General features: G+C 34.3%; 1 protein-coding gene across 2 annotated transcripts in view; it reads right to left on the bottom strand.

Annotated features, from left to right (window-relative positions):
• Positions 1 to 19,556, bottom strand: part of LOC150094680 (sialin-like) — a 143,780-nt gene that overhangs the window by 94,371 nt on the left and 29,853 nt on the right. For both annotated transcript variants that reach the window (XM_090411368.1, XM_090411367.1), the window contains exons 4-5: positions 19,004 to 19,215; positions 2,897 to 3,130 (exon numbers count right to left, since the gene is read on the bottom strand). In XM_090411368.1, the coding sequence (XP_090267494.1) occupies positions 2,897 to 3,130; positions 19,004 to 19,215 (446 nt within the window). The remainder of the gene's footprint in view (positions 1 to 2,896; positions 3,131 to 19,003; positions 19,216 to 19,556) is intronic.

Raw genomic sequence — 19,556 nt, 5'->3', positions numbered from 1 at the left:
ATTAAAAAAGTTATTAAATGTTTAAACTCCTTCATGACTTATAGGCCACCCTGTATAACTCATTCAGCATCTCAACTGCAAAGGATGATCAGAAAGCACTTGAGCACTCCAATATCATTTTTGGATATTCTGTAAATACAATGGTGTCCAAAACATAAGGATGAACACTATTTCTGAAGATTAAAACCACAAATTCAGACAAATCAGCTTGTGAATCAGTATAATTGAAGACTGAGTAAAAAGCAGGTACACATTCAAATTGCACACAAAAAGGTCACATGGTAACATTCAACGGGATAAAAGGCAAAAGCTTGTGCTAAGCAAATTGTGTTTGAAGAAAACTTTTTTTTTGAAGGAATAAAATTGCAAACTTGGACGTCTTGTAATGTCTCAAAGACATCACATGGATGATTTCACATGGGGAAGAATTATTGAAATGCTTAAAGAAGATCACAGAATTACTGATATTGCCAGAGAGTTTGGAATCTCATAAGGCATTCTATCCAGGCTCTTGTCAGAGTTTCAAACCGATGGAATTTGTTCCAGACATTTGCTAAGAGGTTGCCCTCACTCTACCATGGAAAATGAAGATAGATATTTGGTTACAACAGCAAAACATAATTGACGCACCACAGCAGGTCAGCTTGCAAGTTGGCTCCATTTAAATACAATTTGCAGATAACTTGATAAACGAGGGCAAGTCTGTGATAAGTAGGCCTATATGACCAAAGGCCTGCTGTTTATGTCCCATTATTATTATATGGGTATCTCCATGGAGTCAGAAGACTCATTGTGGGAGACCCAAACTATCAAAACAATATCTATCATACCTATACGCTAATCACTCAGCCAGCCAGGCTTGCCGAGTGGTTAGCATATCAGCTCTCCAGCCAAAAGGCTGTGGGTTCGAATCCCACTGTGGATGTTTGTGATTGTCTTTGGAAATACTAGTGGTGGAGGTGGTTGGCTTTAGATGGGTGGAGTTGTAGTTGTAGAGCAGGTGGCCTCCCTCGATGAGTCTTTGGACTACCTGGAGGTGTCAAATAATAATAATAATAAAAAAATAATAATTCTTGAATTCGTTAACAGACAAAGCACTCACAACTGAGTCAGGCAATGCATTCCATTCATTCACCATTCTCTAAGCAAAAAATCTAGTTCTCACACCCTTGTTAATCACGCTCTTCCTTAATTTCCAGGGATGACCTCTAGTTCTTCCATCACTATCACATAGCTGAATATTTCCCCTGCATCAATCTTATAAAATCTTTTAGTAATTTAAATGTTTATATCATATCCCCTCTTCTCCACCTATCAACCAACCTCTGTAATCCACAAACTCTTAATCTATCAATGTATGGAGCATTTTTTACACCACTCACCAACTAGTCACTCTGCTCTGAACCCTCTCCACCACTTCCTCATCTCCAAGGAATCCAGACGACGAGACTTGAGCACAGTAATCCAGATGTGGAAGATGCCTTATAAAGAGGAATAATAACCTCTATCTCTGGATGTTAGTGTGTTCTTCAATAACCAAGTAATCCTATATGCTATCTTAGACATCTTAGCAATGTGCCCTCTAAATTTTTCAACTCCCTATCCACCAACACACCCAAGTCCCTAGCCTCATTAACTAAGCTCATCGCAGAGTATGTTTTCAGTGGTATTGTATTCAAAGAAACTGAACAAGACACCAATGAGCTAATGTACTCTTTAAAGATGAGAGTTGTTTTAGTCTTTGATCCAATTCTAGACTACACCTGATCTGGCATGAAAATAGTACTGATTACCATCATGAGAATGTTCTTGAAAGGGATAGATACGGCAATGCTGGGGTCATGATGGGGGAGAGGCTTTATGCTTAATGGGTGCAATGAGGCATAAGTGCTGGATAAAGGGACTATAACTGGTGAACAATATTGCAATGAAGTTCTTCAACGTCATGTTCGATTGTTCATAGTGCTGTATGCAAAGAATTTGTTTTTTGGTGACAATGACACACCACATCGTATATGAGCAGTGGTGATACGTCTGGAGACCAAGTATATTAATCAAATTGAGTGACCAGCATGTTCTCCAGATCGTAATTCTATAGAACACATTTGGGATGCAATAGGAAGATGCGTTGCTGCTCGAAATCCCCTCTAGAAAACAAACAAGGCCTTATTCTTGTTTGTTTTCAGTGAGAGCTGCATTGCAATTCAGAAAGGACAGAAGTGTTTCTGTCCTTTCCCTACAGAAGTTTCTCTCTGCATAGTTTTTTGTAAGCACTGTACATTAATTCCTTAACTACATCCTTAGAAACTTTGTAACTTTTGCAAAAAACATATTTTGCAAAAACATATAACATATTTTGTGTAATATAATTTATTGGAGATAGTTTTCGGTATTGAGACCCCATGTTTATTAAACAATAAAAAATAAAAGAATAAAAAAAAATGACAAGTTTTGTTCTTCATAAGAATTACATTATCAGAGGTAATGGTGTATGAAAGTTTAACACAACAACCAAAGATTAATTGATAATTAATAGTCCATTAGATGTTTTTTTTTGACTTCACAGTTGTGAAGTCAAAAAGTCATCATTAGATTTTTTTTTGCAGTGTATTAATGTTTAATGCAGTGTATTAATCCCCGAAGATGCTGATTTAACTTTGGCAAAATATAAGAAGTAATAATTAAATACCTTTAGTTATTATCTAATCTATGTTGTTAATTTCATTAAACATGATGCTGGAGAATCAACATATAAGCTTAAACAGTGTTCACATGTCAATCTTAGGAAATCGTCTCTGAAAATAATTTCTCATTATGTATGTGCTTTGAATGCTGCTGTTTTCTTTTCATATCATACTGTAATCTTTTAAGAATTATAAAACAAGTATCTACATACCTCACATAATCCAGCTACAATTCGTAATGTGATAAGAACATATACACTACATCTAGCTGCTAATGGTGTAAGCAATGTTAAAACAGCTGTACTAAATATTCCAAAACCTAGTAGCCATTTTCCACCAATAACCTCTGCTAATCGTCCTCCAGGTACTTGAGTAATAACATAGCCATAGAAGAAAGCTCCAAGTACAACTCCTTGTAATTCTTCATTCCAGTCAAATTCTCCATCCTGTAATGAACATTATAGAATATAGTATTAAAATATATGAAAAAATATATATATATTAATGATAACAATTGCACATGAAGGTAACTTTTCTCTTTTATTTAATAAAAAAAAATCTGACACATTTTGGAGATGATTAATGAAGCCTCAGGGATGATTACTGTAATAATTAATGATTAATTATTACAATATCAACATAGATATATACACATGCACATACGTGCAGGCATAAATGATTAAAAGCAAGTGGTTACACTATAGGAAAACACATTTAAGAGAAGAAAAAAAAAGTATTGTACTCACCACTATAATGCAAGTGAGTGTGAGAATGTACAAAAAATGCCAACATTATTGCTGCTGGTAACAAACCAGAATGGAATAGTTAATATGAAGCATAAAGATTGCTGTGGAGCCAGGATGCTATTATGTTTTATGCACATCAATGCAAGAAGCATTCAGAACAAGGGAGAGAAGCTTGCAGCACTGGTTAGTTCCCCTTGGCAATAAGTATTTGGCATCAGCAAGACATGGCTGGCAAAAGATGATATAGTTATCTATAGTGGAGAAGAATGTGTAGGGTATTTTGAGGGAGGACAGAGAGAAAAAGAATGGGGGAGAGAGGACAACCTATGAAATGCAGCCAGAGTAGTTCAGTGAAAATAGTGCATTTTTGAGGCCATCTGGAATGAGATAGAGGCCAACAGCACAAAATATACAGTTAGTTGCTGAAGAATAATGCAGATGGTATGCATCAGCAAATAAGCTAAATGAGTGGAGGGTAAGTAATTATTATGGGAAACTTAACTATGACAACATAGATTGTTAGGAGGTAATGCCTTAGTTGGACACATGGGAGGAAATAGAATTTATGCAGTTATAAAGGAATAATTACCTGAGGCTTCCTTGATGGTAATGCAGCTTGACTGTGGTAAGGATGCTCATATGTACCAGTGACTTCAAGTGTGTTATGCCAGTGGTAGCTAAGCTACAATAGAGCCTCCCTAGCTAGACTATGAGAAGCACCCTGGTTTTCTAGGTTAGGGGTTTTGCATAAGACTCTACAGAGATTTTTTCAAAAATCTCTATAATTCAGATGCTTCAACTGGAAAATTCAAAAGATTAAGAATCTCAGAAATCTTAAATATAGTCACATGGAATGTAAGAAGTATAATAACAAGGGAATTGGAATTAGCAAAACAAATAAAAACCAAAAAGATTAAAATAGCTGCAATATTAATATATATTTAATTTCTTTTTTTTTTTTTTAATAAATTAAAGGGAACAAAAGATACAGATGCTTATACTATGTTATACAGGGGAATAGGCCAATATATTAGAACTTTGAGTGGAGCAGCCATTTTAATTGATAGTAAAAGGGAAAATAGAATGCACACTAGTGCAGTGCCTCAGGGGTCTGTTTTAGGGCCATTACTGTTTAACTTGTATATTAATGATATTGGCAAAGATTTGGATGGAGATATTCAGTTGTTTGCAGATGATGCAAATTTGGAACAAACCATAAAGAATAGTGAAGATGTTGTGGCCTTACTCAATTAAATAAATTGAGTGATTGGGCACGGAAATGGGGATGTAAGTTCAATATTGCAAAATGTAAGGTTTTAAAATTTGGAAAATAAAGATGGGATGCAGAATTTATGCTTGGTGAGAATACATTGTTGGAGGTAGAGGAAATAAGAGATCTGGGGGTGATAGTGGATAAGGATCTAAAATTTAGGGAACATATTGCCAAAATTGTGAAAACACAAAGGCTTCTGGGAATGATGTGGAGGACACTGTGCTCCCATGGTCCCCTAGCTGGATCCATCCTCCTCTTCTTCCTCTACTTTGAGGAAGATCCACTCACTTTAATCTTTCCTATAAGGCCTTATCAGCCAACTCTTCTTATTTTATGACCCTTATGCTATTAGAGAAAAGAACTAGAGCCATGGGGATCTTTCCATTTCTGGCCTTATACCTATGTCCCCTCTATAAACCTCTATTATAAGTTTACTCTATTCTACTATAAATCTACTCTTTCCCCTTCAATAAACCCTGTTAATTCTATGGGTTTAAATTTGGAAGAAGGCTAGTTCAGAAGCCTTAAGGTAGCAGCCCTACCACTGGACTATCCATCGCCAGGCTAGTTACCTAACATGGAGAACATTATTCTACTTTTAAGCTAAAAAGAAAAAAAAAAAAAAAACAGGTAATCAGAATGAATCTATGGAAAACAACACTGGAATGGAAAAGGTAAAACAAAAATGGAAATGACAAAATATAATACATATAGCAAACTGGAACATAAGAGGAATAGCAGATAAAGAAATAGAATTAGACCAAATATTAAATGAAAGAAATTTTCAAACAGTAGTAATCACTGAAACAAAAAACAAAAGGAACATTGAGAACCGAAAATTTTAATGTGATATATAGTGGAGCTGACAGAGACCAAAGAGCACAAGCAGGAGTTACTCAAAACTCCCTTTCAAAACAGTTAAAACATTATAAATTATGGAATGAAAGAATAATAGAAGCTAGAATAAAAACAGATAGAGGTTATTTAACAATAATTGGTTTATATGCCCCAGAAGAAGGAAGAGAACAGGATAATATTGAATTTTATAATCAGTTACAAATTATAAATAATAAAATAAATAAAAGTGATTATGTAATATTAGCAGGAGACTAAAATGCAAGAAATGGAAACACAAAAATTAATGATAATATAGGAATATATGGAGAACGTACTCAAAACAGGAATGGTAAAAAATTGATCGACTTTGTAGTTTATAATGACCTAAAAATAATGAATTCTATCTATAAACATAACGACATAATAAATATACTTGGGCAGCAAGAGGATGGAAATCAATATTAGATTATTTTATCTTAAATGAAAAGACATCAAAGTTCTCTTTAGATGTTAAGATTCACAGAGGATATGAAATAAGTAGTGACCACTTCCTCATTAAAATAAAATTAAGATTACCACCTAAATGGCTACAAATATTATTATTATTATTCAGGCCTCCATGGAGTCAAAAGACTCATCGTGGGAGGTCCCCCCCCCCTAAGAAACACAAAGTCTATCATACCACTCTTTAAACTCACTGGCCGTTCTCGCTCCCACCACTCCATCAGGCAATGCATTCCGCAGTTCAACCACCCTCCATGCAAAGAAACCACTCCTTACCCTTTTGCTCACAGTTTCCTTTTGTAACTTACAGGGATGGCCTCTTGTCATCACTCCTTCCTGCTGTTCAACCAAGCGAAAGAACTCCCCAGTGTCAACCCTGTAACCACCTCTCAACAGTTTAAAATTCTCAATCATATCACTTCTCCTTCTTCTATCCACCAAATAACAAGAACAGAAAGAAAATTTAAAACATTTGTCTATAAAACTTTATTATTAAATGACACAAATATACAATGGCTATATAAACAAAGAATTAATCAATATTTAGATAAAATAAAACAAAATGAAGAAATAAAAATAGAATGGCTTAATATAAAAACGATACTAAATGCAGCAACAAATGAAAGCTTAGAAAGACCAAAAAATTCAATGAAAGGAAAAAACTGAAGATATGGGATGATATAATCAAAGAAATAATCAAATGAAAAAAAGAAGCCTATCATAAATGGTTAAGCAGTAAAAGATTACAAGATGAAATAGAATATAAAAGAATAAGAGCCACAGCTAAAAGAGAAGTCAGAAAAAGACAGAGAATCATAGAACAAATTTGTTTCTAATTTAGACATTTATATATAAAATAACACCCAATGTATATAAGATTTTGAAACACTGAAATACAGATAAAAATTAAACACCGAATTGAAATTAAAAGAATTTCTATACAGAATTGTGGATAGATAAATATTTTAAAAAAGATAACTGGCAAACATTTAATGAAAATGAAAAGGAAATAACTAAAGAGAATTAAAAATCAGCCTGAAATGAAAAATCACCTGGAGAAGATAAGCTAGGTTCAGAATTATATAAATATGCAGGAAGGTTCAAAGAAGGACTCCTATTATTTTTAAATAAAATCTATTCAAACTGGTAACCCCCAATAGAATGGAAAAAATCAACTGTGATTCCTATCTTTAAAAAAAAAAAAAAAAGGTAGTAGAGATGACCCTGAAAACTATACAGGTATAAGTATACTAAATTCCTGTTAAAAAATATATAGCAAAATTTTAAATAAACTAATAAAATATTCTGAAAACTTTATTTTAGAAGAACAGAATGGATTCAGAAAAGGACGATCGTGTATAGACCAGGCCTTTTGCGTAAAATTAATAACAGAAAAAAGAAGAGAATACAATTTAGAAATACATATTACATTTATTGACTTTGAAAAAGCATTTGACAAAGCTAAAAGAAGCATTTTATTTAACATAATAAAAGAAAGACAAATACCAAATAATATTCTAAAAGCTATCATAAGTATATATGAAAATAATCAAATACAAATAAGATCAAATCATGGGATATCATATACGAGAGAGATAAACCAAGAATTCCAACAGGGATGTCCCCTCTCAGCAACTCTTTTTAATATTTACCTAAATGAAATAATAATAAAATGGAATAAAAATTTCCATCAAGGTATTAAACTTTCTCCTACTGTGAACTTATTAAACACTCTCCTTTTTGCCGATGACCAAATAATAATTAAAAATTCTGAAGATAACTTACAGAAAGCTATTTTAAATCTAATGAGACAGCCAAAGATTATGGAATGATAATATCAACAGAAAAATCAAAAACTATGGCCTTTAAAGACAAGATCCAGTAAGAACTAAAATAGTAATAGATAACAAGATTTTAGAACAGTTGAATTCGTTTAACTACCTAGGTTTTATGATTACATATGAAAATTAAAAAGATATAAACATAAAAATAGCAAAATATTTAAAAATAACAGGTGTAATTAACTCTATATTTAAATCAAACCTACTACAAAAACAAACCAGACTAAAAGTATACAATACATTAGCCCTAGCAGTCCTATTGCATGAAAGTGAAATCTGGAAAATAAAACAAAAAGACAAACGAAGATTAATAACAGTTGAAATGAAGTTTATGGGAAAAACTGCAAAGTATACTCTATTTGATCATAAAAAAAACGAAGAAATTATGAAAGAATTAAACCAGGAATCAGTAACAGAAAAAATTAAAAAATATAAACATAAATGGATGGAACACGTTTAAAGAATGAAACCAGAAAGATTACCAAAACAAATCTTAAAGTGAAAGCCATTAGGAAAAATAAAACCAGGACGTCCTCTTAAAAGATTCAATGATTACTTCTAAGGCTGGAGCGGGCCACTCTAGGCCTAAATCCTTGATAGGCATGATGATGATGATTATTTATGGTATGGCACAAATTTATTAACAGAAAATAACAATGAAAAAGTCAGCGTTGATATAAAATCAATTAGATTGAAAGAACTAAAAGAAGTAATAAAGGCATCAAAAAATAGAAAATCAACAGGATTAGATGGCGTAAATAGAGAGATTTGGTAGTATGGTGAAGAATATTTACATCACACATTTTTAAGGTTAATAAATAAGTGTTGGAGGAAATGTGAAGTTATGTCAGATTGGTCGCAAGCTTATATCTAAATCTAAGAAAGGCGATAGAAATGATTGGAAATTACAGAGAAATAAGTTTATTAAATAGAGATTACAAAATGCATAGTAAAATTTTGAATAAAAGACTTGGAAATATTGTAAATAATCTACTCTCAGAAGAACAGAATGGTTTCAGACATGGAAGATCCTTGTATAGATAATATCTATGTATTAACCACGCTACCGGCCAAGACGTCTATAGACGTTCAAGTTATCATGGATGCGAAGTGCTTATTAAAATTATAATACCATTGTTACAACAATGAAATATATGATGGATACGAAGCGTATGCAGATGCGTATTTGATCCATAACGGCCGGTAAGGTGGTTAAAACAAATTATCAAAAAAAAAAAAAAAAGGATGATCAAGACACCATTTTTTTCAAAAGTGTTTGAAATTTCATTATCAAAGAATACAGATATTCTTTGATAATGAAATTTTCACACTTTGCCAACAAAGATTCCAATTATCCCAAATCAAAACTAAAAAAAATAGGCTTTTTTTTGGACTTTCTTAAAAAAAAAGTTCCAGGAAGTTTATACACCAGAACAAGATATTTGTTTCCTTGTATAAAATAAGGAAAGCCTTATTTTATACAAGGGCCGACATGGTTGGAAACAGTACATGCTGCTAAAGTGCTCTTGTTTTGGTTTTAAATGCTTTGAACTTTGTGAATCATCTAGTGGTTACGTATATGAACTGATAATGTAAAGGTAAAGGAATGAACTCAGGTATGCAGTTTACTACCCGATGCTACTTTTGGCACATGAATTGTTGTTACCTTAGCATATTCGCTGCTGAATGAATTACCTTAGATAATTATTTCAACAGCAAATAACAAAAAGTCAGCTACTGGAACATTTCTTTGAAGGGCTTATCAATTCCTCAGCTAGCTCCATTTCTTTGAAATGGAGCTAGCTGAGGAATTGGATAAGTACCAGATTGACATAATAGGGGTGACTGAAAAGAAAGACAAAAATTGGTGAGATCTTTCTAAGCAATACAAAATGTTATATTCAGGCAATAACAATCAGGAAAAAAAAGGAATAGCTATAGCATTCAACACTAAATATGAGGCTAATCTTCTTGAATGGCAGGTAATATCAAGTAGAGTGAATGTCGAAAAATATCAGAATGCAGAACTGGACAATGAGACTTATTTGTGCCCTATGGACCCCACAGAAGATTCTTCTAAGCTAGAAGTGGAGGATTTTTTTGAGATTTGGAGAAAGCAACTGGTACAAATGAAAAAGTAAAAGTTAGTCCATGTTGGGGATCTAAACAGCAGAGTAAGAAATGATTGTCAGACATAGAGAAATATTTCGGAAAAATTTGGAGAAAAGAGCAAAGCTAATAATAATGGCAAATACCTGTTAGATTTCTGCTCAGCACATGGCCTGGTCATTACTAACACCATGTTCCAACATAAAAATGTGCACAAATTCACTTGGAGAGAAGAGGCAAGGAATAAGAAAAGTCTCATTGACTATGTTATTGTTGAGAGCGATGCATTTTGTCACTGGCGCAGGACAGTAGAGTGTATAGAGAGGATTTCAAATTGGAAATGCATATACAACGTATATGCATCAAACCTAGTTTTACTGTTGAATCTACCTAATTGTTCTATTTAATTTTTTTTTTACATACATATGTGTTTAAATTGATAAAGTACGTAATTACATACCATGTCTGATAAAAGAAGTGCAGAAAAGTTAGCAGAACTTGGTGTTAAGAAGGAGTGGAAATCAATCACACTTAAAAAGAATATGGAGATGATTTGAAGAATGGAAGATGGACAGACACATGCTAATGTCTGCAGAAGTATGAACTTACCTCCATCGACTGTTACTACAATTATGAAAAATGCAGATAGAATAAAACAGTCTGCGCAACAATCTACGGCAGTACTAAATGCAAAACATGTAAGTTATAGCAGAAGTAAACTTCATGAAAAAATTATTATCATTATGGGTGGATGACTTGAATAAGAAAAATATTCCTCTGACGCAGGTTGTTATAACTGAGAAAGCAAAAACAATTTTTGAGGATCTTAAAAAGAGAAATGGAGGCAAAGAAACATTTTTAGGAAGCAAGGTTGGTTCATAAGATTTAAGTCTCGAAGTAAGTGCCATAGTGTCAAATTATGTGGTGAGCCATCAAGTGCAGATGTTGCGGCAGCAGCTGCTTTTCCTAAAGAATTCAAAAGACTGTGTAGAACAAGGAAGTTATCCTCCTGATCTCATTTTTAATGTTGATGAGGCTGAGCTCTACTGGAAAAAATTGCCATCACGCACCTTCATTTCCTATGAAGAACATTCCGCTCCATGTTTTAAAGCTGCAAAAGAAAGACTTACGCTTTTGTTGGATGCAAATGTTTCCAGAACTTTGAAGCTTAAACCAATGTTTGTGTATCATTCACACACACATCATGTGCCTTCATGGTCTAAAAGCCATGTGCCAGTCTATTGGAAATGGAAAGAAAGCTTGGGTTACACAGGACATTTTTATAGATTGGTACACAAATTATTTTTGTCCTACCGTGCTTCACTTCTGTAAAGAAAATGATTTACCAGCCAAGGCATTGCTTCTCTTGGATAATGCTCCTGGACATCCTCGAAACCTTCCTGAAGTAAGAACACCATTGGATGTCAAGGTTGTTTACTTGCGCCCAAACACAACATCACTTTTGCAACCAATGGATCAGGGGATTATATCAATCTTCAAAGCCTATTACCTCTGTTTAACATTTATAGAAATGGTAAGTCTTGGACACTTCAGGAAAAACTATTAGAGACTATTGGTGGTCATTCAATATTTTGAACGGCATTAACAACATCAAGGCAGCTTGGAACGAAGTGTCAGCAAAGTGTTTAAAAGGAGCATAGCAAAAACTTCTTCCAGTATTTATGCACGACTTCGAGGAATAAGAGCAAGAGGAGAATGTTATTGAAAATGTTACCAAGCTTGCGCGAGAGGTGGGATTGGACGATATTACAGCTGAAGATGTGACAGAAGTCATAGAGAGCCATGATAAACTGCTTTCCAATGAAGACTTAAAAGAATCAGCCAAACAGTTAAGTTAACATCCAAAGGAGGAGAAAGAAAACGAAGAAGGTCCTCTGAGAGATATAAAAATGGCGGATTTAGAGCATACCCTTGCAAGCATAGAGACACTGACTGAAGAACTCTGCGAAATGGAACACGATTGGGAACGGAGTGCAAACATAAAAAAGGAGTGTAATCGCATCTCTCCAAAGGAGGAGAAAGAAAACGAAGAAGGTTCTCTGAGAGAGATAAAAATGGCCGATTTACAGCATATCCTTGCAAGCATAGAGACACTGACTGATGAACTCTGCGAAATGGAACACGATTGGGAATGGAGTGCGAACGTAAAAAGGAGTGTAATCACATCTATTCGACCTCACAGTGAACTCCTTAAAGAATAAAAAAGAAAATCTAGGCAGTTAGCACTGGATACTTTTTTCAAAAAAAAATGCAGGTGATCCGAAACCAGGAACTTCAACATAGAAATATGTAATATCTTTTCGAAGTTTCGTATTTTTTGTATATAATTTTGTTTTGTTTTCGTTATTAATAATTTTATTTTAACAAATATATATGTATGTATTATCAAAGCTTTAAATATAATAATGTTACACATACTTAATGTGCATATTTTTTGACTGTGTGGAACATAACTTTGTACCTCCCATTAAAACTGGATTTGTTTTAGGCCGATTTGGTTTATGCCCATTTTTTCAGGAATGGAAGTGAGGCATAAACCAAGGACCGCCTGTGTTTGCAAAATGACTTGAATAGGCTGGAATTGTGGGCACATGGAAACGACTATCAGTTAAATGTTAGTCAAGTTATGCACTTTGGTGTGATGCAATATCGAATGGCAACTTGGTGGATGTATGCTAGAAGAAACTCACCAGGCTCATCTTGCAGTTTTAGTAGATAGGAAGTCGAAATTTGGGGGGGGGGGGGGCCTTATAGCAAAACCTGAAAATACAACTCAGGAGATAATTGCAATGCTAAAACAAACATCAACATGTAAGGATAAGGAGGTAATTTTGCTTCTTTACAAATCCTTGATACAACCACCTAGGCGACTGTGCACTGAATATCAAACTTCTATGACGGCAAAAGACTCACTGCTAAAGGTATACACTGTTACATGCAAAGCTTACTGAACTGTGCTTAAAACTTAATAATACAGCAGGCCCTCATTAGCTTTTCCCTTGTATTCAAAATTTTCCTAAACATTTCTATATAAGTTGGATGATTCATTTCTACTTTACTGTTTAGATCTCCAAATATAAACAGCTTGTCCATTATCTTTATGTTAGCTGCATTCTCTAATGACTCAAAAAATTCCTCCACTTCCTTCTTTGTTGAACCATAAGCACAAACATAATTTTGAAATCTGCTCACATTACTCTACTTGAAAATGTTTGCAAATCAAGAAGTCCATCTTCAAAAAATATTATAAAATAAAAACATTTTATTTTCAAAAAAACTTTTCTCGAAGATAAAAAAGTTTATCTTCAAAGAAGTTTAGCAATGAATGCTATCACTACTCATTTCTTTACCTGATCACTGCTGCATGAATATAACATCCAATACTTTTTTTTATTTAGAAGGATCAAACTTGTTGTCTTCATCTCAGTAACATCAATCCTGTTCATGTGGTACTTCTGCTAGTTTGATTTCTTTTCCATTGATATTCTTTCATTGATTATGCATATAAGGGTGCTTAAGGGTCAAAGCTGTATAAGAGAGGAGAACTCCACATAGCCTTTAAAGGAATGCAGAGAACGGGCCAGGGCTTCTGAACTAATGTCCAATCCTCACTTTCTCGTGGCGCACCCTTTTGGGTATCTACCTGGATAATGAACGAACGAGGATGAACTGGCAATTTGGGATTTAGCCAATCAAAGTGTATTCTTATTGGCTTAAACCAAAATACAAAATGATTACAACATGACAAAATTTCATGCTGGCTGGGGCATTGCCCGGTTAAACAAGGTCACCATTATTTTCGCCAGGGAACCAACATCACCAGAGTTAAAGATCAGTACTATCAATATAAGAAGTCTGAATGGCAAAGAAATGGAGCTAGCTGAGGAATTAGATAAGTACCAGATCGACATAATAGGGGTGATTTCAACATTCCTGAAACAAAAAAGACAAAAACCTGGTGAAATCTTTCTGAGCAATAAATACAAAATGTTATATTCAGGCAATGACACCCAAGGAAAAGAAGGAGTAGACATAGTATTCAACACAAAATACGAGGCTAATCTTCTTAATGGTAGGCAGCCTCAAGCAGAGTGATGTGGGCAAATATCAGAATGGGGAATTGGACAATAAGACTTATTTGTGCCTATGGTCCCACAGAAGGTTCTACTAAGGTAGAAGTGGAGGAATTTTTTGAGGCTTTAGAAAAAGCAACTGACACAATGAAAAGGGAAAAGTTGGTCCTTGTTGGGGATCTAAATAGCAGAGTAGGAAATGATTGTCAGACATACAAAAATATTTTGGGAAAATTTGAAGAAAAGAGCAAAGCTAATAATAATGGCAAATACCTGTTGGATTTCTGCTCAGGACATGGACTGGTTATTACTAACACTATGTTCCAACATAAAAATGTGCACAAAATGGAGAGAAGAGGCAAGGAATAAGAAAAGTCTCATTGATTGTGTTATTGTTGATAGTGATGTTCTGTACACTCTGGTCTCCTTGGTGCAGGAGACCAGAGTGTACAGAGGATCTGAAATTGAAAGTGATCATTATTTAGTCTTGAGCAGAATAATATTGAATTTCATTCAATTCAGCTAGAAAGGCATGTGGTGAGGTCTGTAAGGATAGAAAAATCAGAACTCCATCATGGACACAGGAAGTTAAAGAGGCAGTGAAGGAAAAGAAGAAAGCATATCAAAAATTCCTGGCAAATAAGTCAGCTTGTGCTCTTAGAGAATACAGAGACAGATGTAAGAAAGCTAAACACTGTGTAAAACTAGCTAAAAAAAGTCATGGGAGGACTTTGGCAAGAATATACAATATAAATATCAAGAAGGTGGCAAAATATTCTGGAGGTTGTTGAAGAAGCTCAAAAATAGAGGAATGAGTGTTGTAAAAGGAATTAGAGATGATAAAGGAGACATGAAAACTGGAGAAAAAGATATCCTTGAAATATGGAGTAATTACCGTATTTGCCTGCATATGACACATTTTTTTCTTTGAAAATAGGTCTGAAAAACAGGGTGCGTCTTATACACTGATACTCAGTTTTTTATTACTTTCATTTCTAGAAATTTTCTCTGTTCTGAATCAAGCGATTTTTTTCTTGCTTCCTTGCGGTGTGTGAGAGCATTCCAGTTCCAGGATGGATGGAAGGAGGAGGAATGAAGTTATACATAGATAAAATTTAATCTAGTTGCCCTGGCAGACTGTTGAAGAAGCTTACCTTGCTAGTATGGGATTAGCTTTTCTCACAGAACAGAAGATGTTAAAATTAAACTCAAGGAATTGAAAACTCAGTTAGCTGTAATTCCAGGAGGTCTAACTAGTCAGCTTCAACCTTAGATGTCTGCATTAATAAACCATTTAAGGAATTTATGAAGGAGAAGTGGAACAGCTGATCCAGTCTTCAGATTTTGAGGTTTATGCCATCAGGAAGAAGGAAGAGGCCTAGAATTTCGCAAGTTTGTGAGTGGGTCAAAGCTTCGTGGGATGATGCGAAAACTGAGACAGTGGATAAATCATTTAAGAAGTTTGACATTAGTAATGCACTGGATGGTACAGAGGACAATTTGTTGCATGAGGACTCAGATTCTGATTTAGAAGAGGTTCCAAGTGTCTCTTCATTTAGCTCTGGAGATGAATTTCTGGGTTTTGATGTAGAAGATTCAAAAGTGGGCACCTTTCCTAGTTAGATTAGGAATTTGTTGAAAGTAGACCTACTTATTACTTTATATTTAAAATACTATAAATTCATTATAATATTCAGTGATAAAGTTTTTTTCATAAAAAATGTGTACAAAAAAAGGAGTGCGTCTTATATACCGGGCAAATATGGTACTTCAAAAAATTGCTAAATGAAACAAGCAATGACACCACAATGGTAAAAAACACTGAGCAGGCATGCAATCTTCAAGTATGAATACATATCCATACTTGAAGTAGAAAAAGCCATCAAAAGCCAAAAATGTTGAAAGGCAGCTGTAGTATATGATATTTGACCAGAAATGCTTAGGCATGGAGTATACAAGTCTTATAGTGGCTGCAATGCATAGCTCAGAAGGCCTGGACAGAGGGAAGAATTCCAGATGATTGGAGTAAAACTCTCATAGTAGCCATATATAAAAAGGGAATGAAACAAAGAGGTATTTCCCTGCTGAGTGTTCCTGGTAATTATACAAGAATAACTTTGAAACAGTTGAGAAGGATTGTGGAAGGGAAGCTTCGAGAAGACAAACTGGATTAAGGCCAAATAATGGCTGTCAGGATCAGATTTTCACTTTATGACAAATAGTTGAGAAATCATAGGAATATAACAGAGATCTGTATTTAAGTTTTGTAGATCTGGAAATGGCATATGACAAGGTGCCATGAGAAAATCTATTCAAAACGCTACAGTTGTATGGTTTCAATGGGACATTATATCAAACAATACTTGAAGGAAAGAAGAAAGCATATCAAAAGTTCCTGGCAATAAAGTCAGCTTTTGCTGTTAGAGAATACAGAGACAAATGCAAGAAAGCAAAACACTGTATAAAACTAGCTAAACAAAAGTCATGGGAGAACTTTAGCAAGAATATAGAAAATAAATATCAAGAAGGTGGTAAGATATTCTGGAGGTTGTTGAAGAAGCTTAGAAATGGAGGAAAGAGTGCTGTAAAAGGAGTAAGAGATGATAAAGGTGACATGAAAATGGGTGAAAAAGATATCCTTGAAGTATGGAGTAATTACTTTGAAAAACTGCTAAAAGAAACAAGTAGTGATAATAGCACAATGGTAAAAAACACTGACCATGCATGCAGGGTCAGTGTTTTTTTAAGGCATGCAGGGTCAAGGCATGCAGGGTCCTGCTGCCTTTCCACGTTTCAAGCCATCAAAGGCTTGAAACGTGGAAAGGCAGCAGGAGTAGATGATATTCGACCAGAAATGCTTAAGTATGATGGTATAAAAGTCTTATAGTGGCTGCACTGCATTGTTCAGAAAGCCTGGACAGAGGGACGAATTCCCAATGATTGGAGTAGAGCTCTAATAGTACCCATACATAAAAAGGGAAGTGAAACTGTATGTGAGAATTACAGAGGTATTTCCCTACTGAGTGTTCCTGGCAAGATCTATGCACGTATACTTGAGAAACAGTTGAGAAGGATTGTGGAAGAAAAGCTTGGTGAAGAACAAGCCAAGCTGGATTCAGGCCAAATAGAGGCTGTCAGGATCAGATCTTCACTTTAGGACAAATAGTTGAGAAAGCATAGGAATATAACAAAGATCTGTATTTAAGTTTTGTCAATCTGGAAAAGGCATATCACAAGGTGCCAAGAGAGAGAAGCTATTCAATATGCTACAGTTATATGCTGTCAATGGGGCATTATATCAAGCAATACTTAGTCTTTATTTGAGTTGTAAGTCAGCAGTCAGAATTGAAGGAAGTACAGGAAGATGGTTTAATATTAAATCTGGTGTGAGACAAGAATGTACATTATCCCCTCTGTTATTCATTATCTATATGGATCATATTATGAAGGAAAGTGGTATTAAACATGATATCAGAATTGGAGATGTTAATGCCAGCTCTTTGCTTTATGTGGATGATGTTATACTTCTAAATAAATCCTCTACAAGTTTGCAAGATTCCCTGACTAAATTGAATAACTGTTGTAATAGATATGGTATGAAAGTCAGCATTAAAAAGACAAAGACTATGAAAATCGGCAGAATCATTGAAAATATCAACTGTGTTGTGAATGGAGAACCTGTGGAACAAGTAAAACCTTTCAGCTACTTAAGCACGATTTTTAGTGAAGATGGTAATTATTAAATTAAATGCATTAAACTTATTTAACATGTCTGCATTCACCACAGGAACGAGGAGCAGGTTTTTTGCACTGCATGCAAAAAACCTACTCCTCATTCCTCTACCCCAATTCTCCTTATTCTTGTTCTACACTCTTCTTCCATTCTATAAAAAAATTTCTCTCAAATTAAGCCAGTAACAACCTCTTACAACTTAAATGTCTCAATCATATCCCCCTCTCCTCCTCCTCCAATTCATGAAACTTTGCATACTGCATATCCTATTGAACTCACCAAACTTTTATCCAATCCAATTCATTTCAGTTTAGTTTCGCCAACTTATCATATAGCAAGCTATCAAAAGCTTTTACAAAATATAAGTATCCCATTGTATATGCATCTCCCCTATCCAATGCATTTGTCACCTTGTTACAGTATATACGGCAAATTTGTAAAACCTGACTTCCCAACAAACCCATGCTGACAATCACAGAGAATACTGCTGTTATTAGCTTATTTCTGTATCCTAGCTCTCACTTTTAAATGAATTAAGAAAAATAAATGAAAACAAATGCTCACAATATCATGAAATGCAACTTGTGAATATATGTAATAATTTCTATTCATTATTATTTATTCAGTTCAACATGTCATTATGTTTTTATAATGAGCTTGTTCAATAAATCAGTGTTGTTTGTTAGTTGTGCAACTTTTGTGAATCCCTTGTTCTCTGGCAGAGTGGTAACCCTTTTGCATGGTGTGGGCTCATCTGCTGCCATCTGGAAGTGGTGATTGGTGCATAGCAGGATTTTACCTGCTTCTGTGTAGGTCTGAGACATAGTGTGACAATGGACTTTCTGAGGTATGATTTTTGGTGCAGTGTTTCAGACGGAGCTAAGACATTAAGTTTTTTGAGCTATGTGAGAGAGTGGCCTTTTTTTATTAGGTCCTCCATGAGTTTTTGGCATCCTGAGGATATTGAACCAATGACCTTTGCATGTTGCCAAGAGGCAATCACAATGTTTCAACGTGATAGCCAACCTCATAATAAGTGAATCAAAATCTCCAGATTACTCTTATTTTTCAGAGCACAAGACATTGTAAATCTTATATGAACTAGTGTCCCATTACAAATCATAATGAATTATTATTATAAATCTCAAATATTCACAGCTATTATTATACTTATATAATTACCTTTTGTTGTATATTAAAAGTACTAAAATTGGTAGAATTGTATATACTATCAGAAGGACATCCTTCATAAAGACTTTCATTTTCTGCATTACTTTTGGTGGTTTTATTCACCATAGCAACAATAGCTACACTGAGATTGACACGAAGAGAATAAATAACAATGAAGCCCAGGAAACTCAAAAAAGTCAATATATAGCGGACAGGTATTTGTACTATAAAATACAAAAACAAAGGTTAAGTGCATATCATTAAATGTTGAATTAATTTAATTTCTAAACAATATAAAGAATGCATAAAATTTCATATGCTTGTTCATTAAAATTTAAACAATGTCACTAATACTTGATATTTTAATTCTATTCACACAAATTTGAAAATTACATAATTTTGCATTTGAAAATGTATTCAATGTTTTCATTGAATAGGGATGCTTAAGAGTCAAAACTATATAACTGAGAGGAGACCTCCACACAGCCTATAAAGGAATGCAGAGAACCGACCAGGGCTTCTGATTAATGTCCAATCCTCACCTTCGCGAGGTGCACCCTGTTGG

Source organism: Typopeltis vanoorti, chromosome 21 (genome assembly GCF_054136105.1).
Source record: "Typopeltis vanoorti isolate ZY-2024b chromosome 21, IOZ_Tvanoo_1.0, whole genome shotgun sequence".
Taxonomy (NCBI): domain Eukaryota; kingdom Metazoa; phylum Arthropoda; class Arachnida; order Uropygi; family Thelyphonidae; genus Typopeltis; species Typopeltis vanoorti.
The sequence above is the reverse complement of the archived record's forward strand: the minus strand, read 5'-3'. Positions and strand labels throughout refer to the sequence as shown.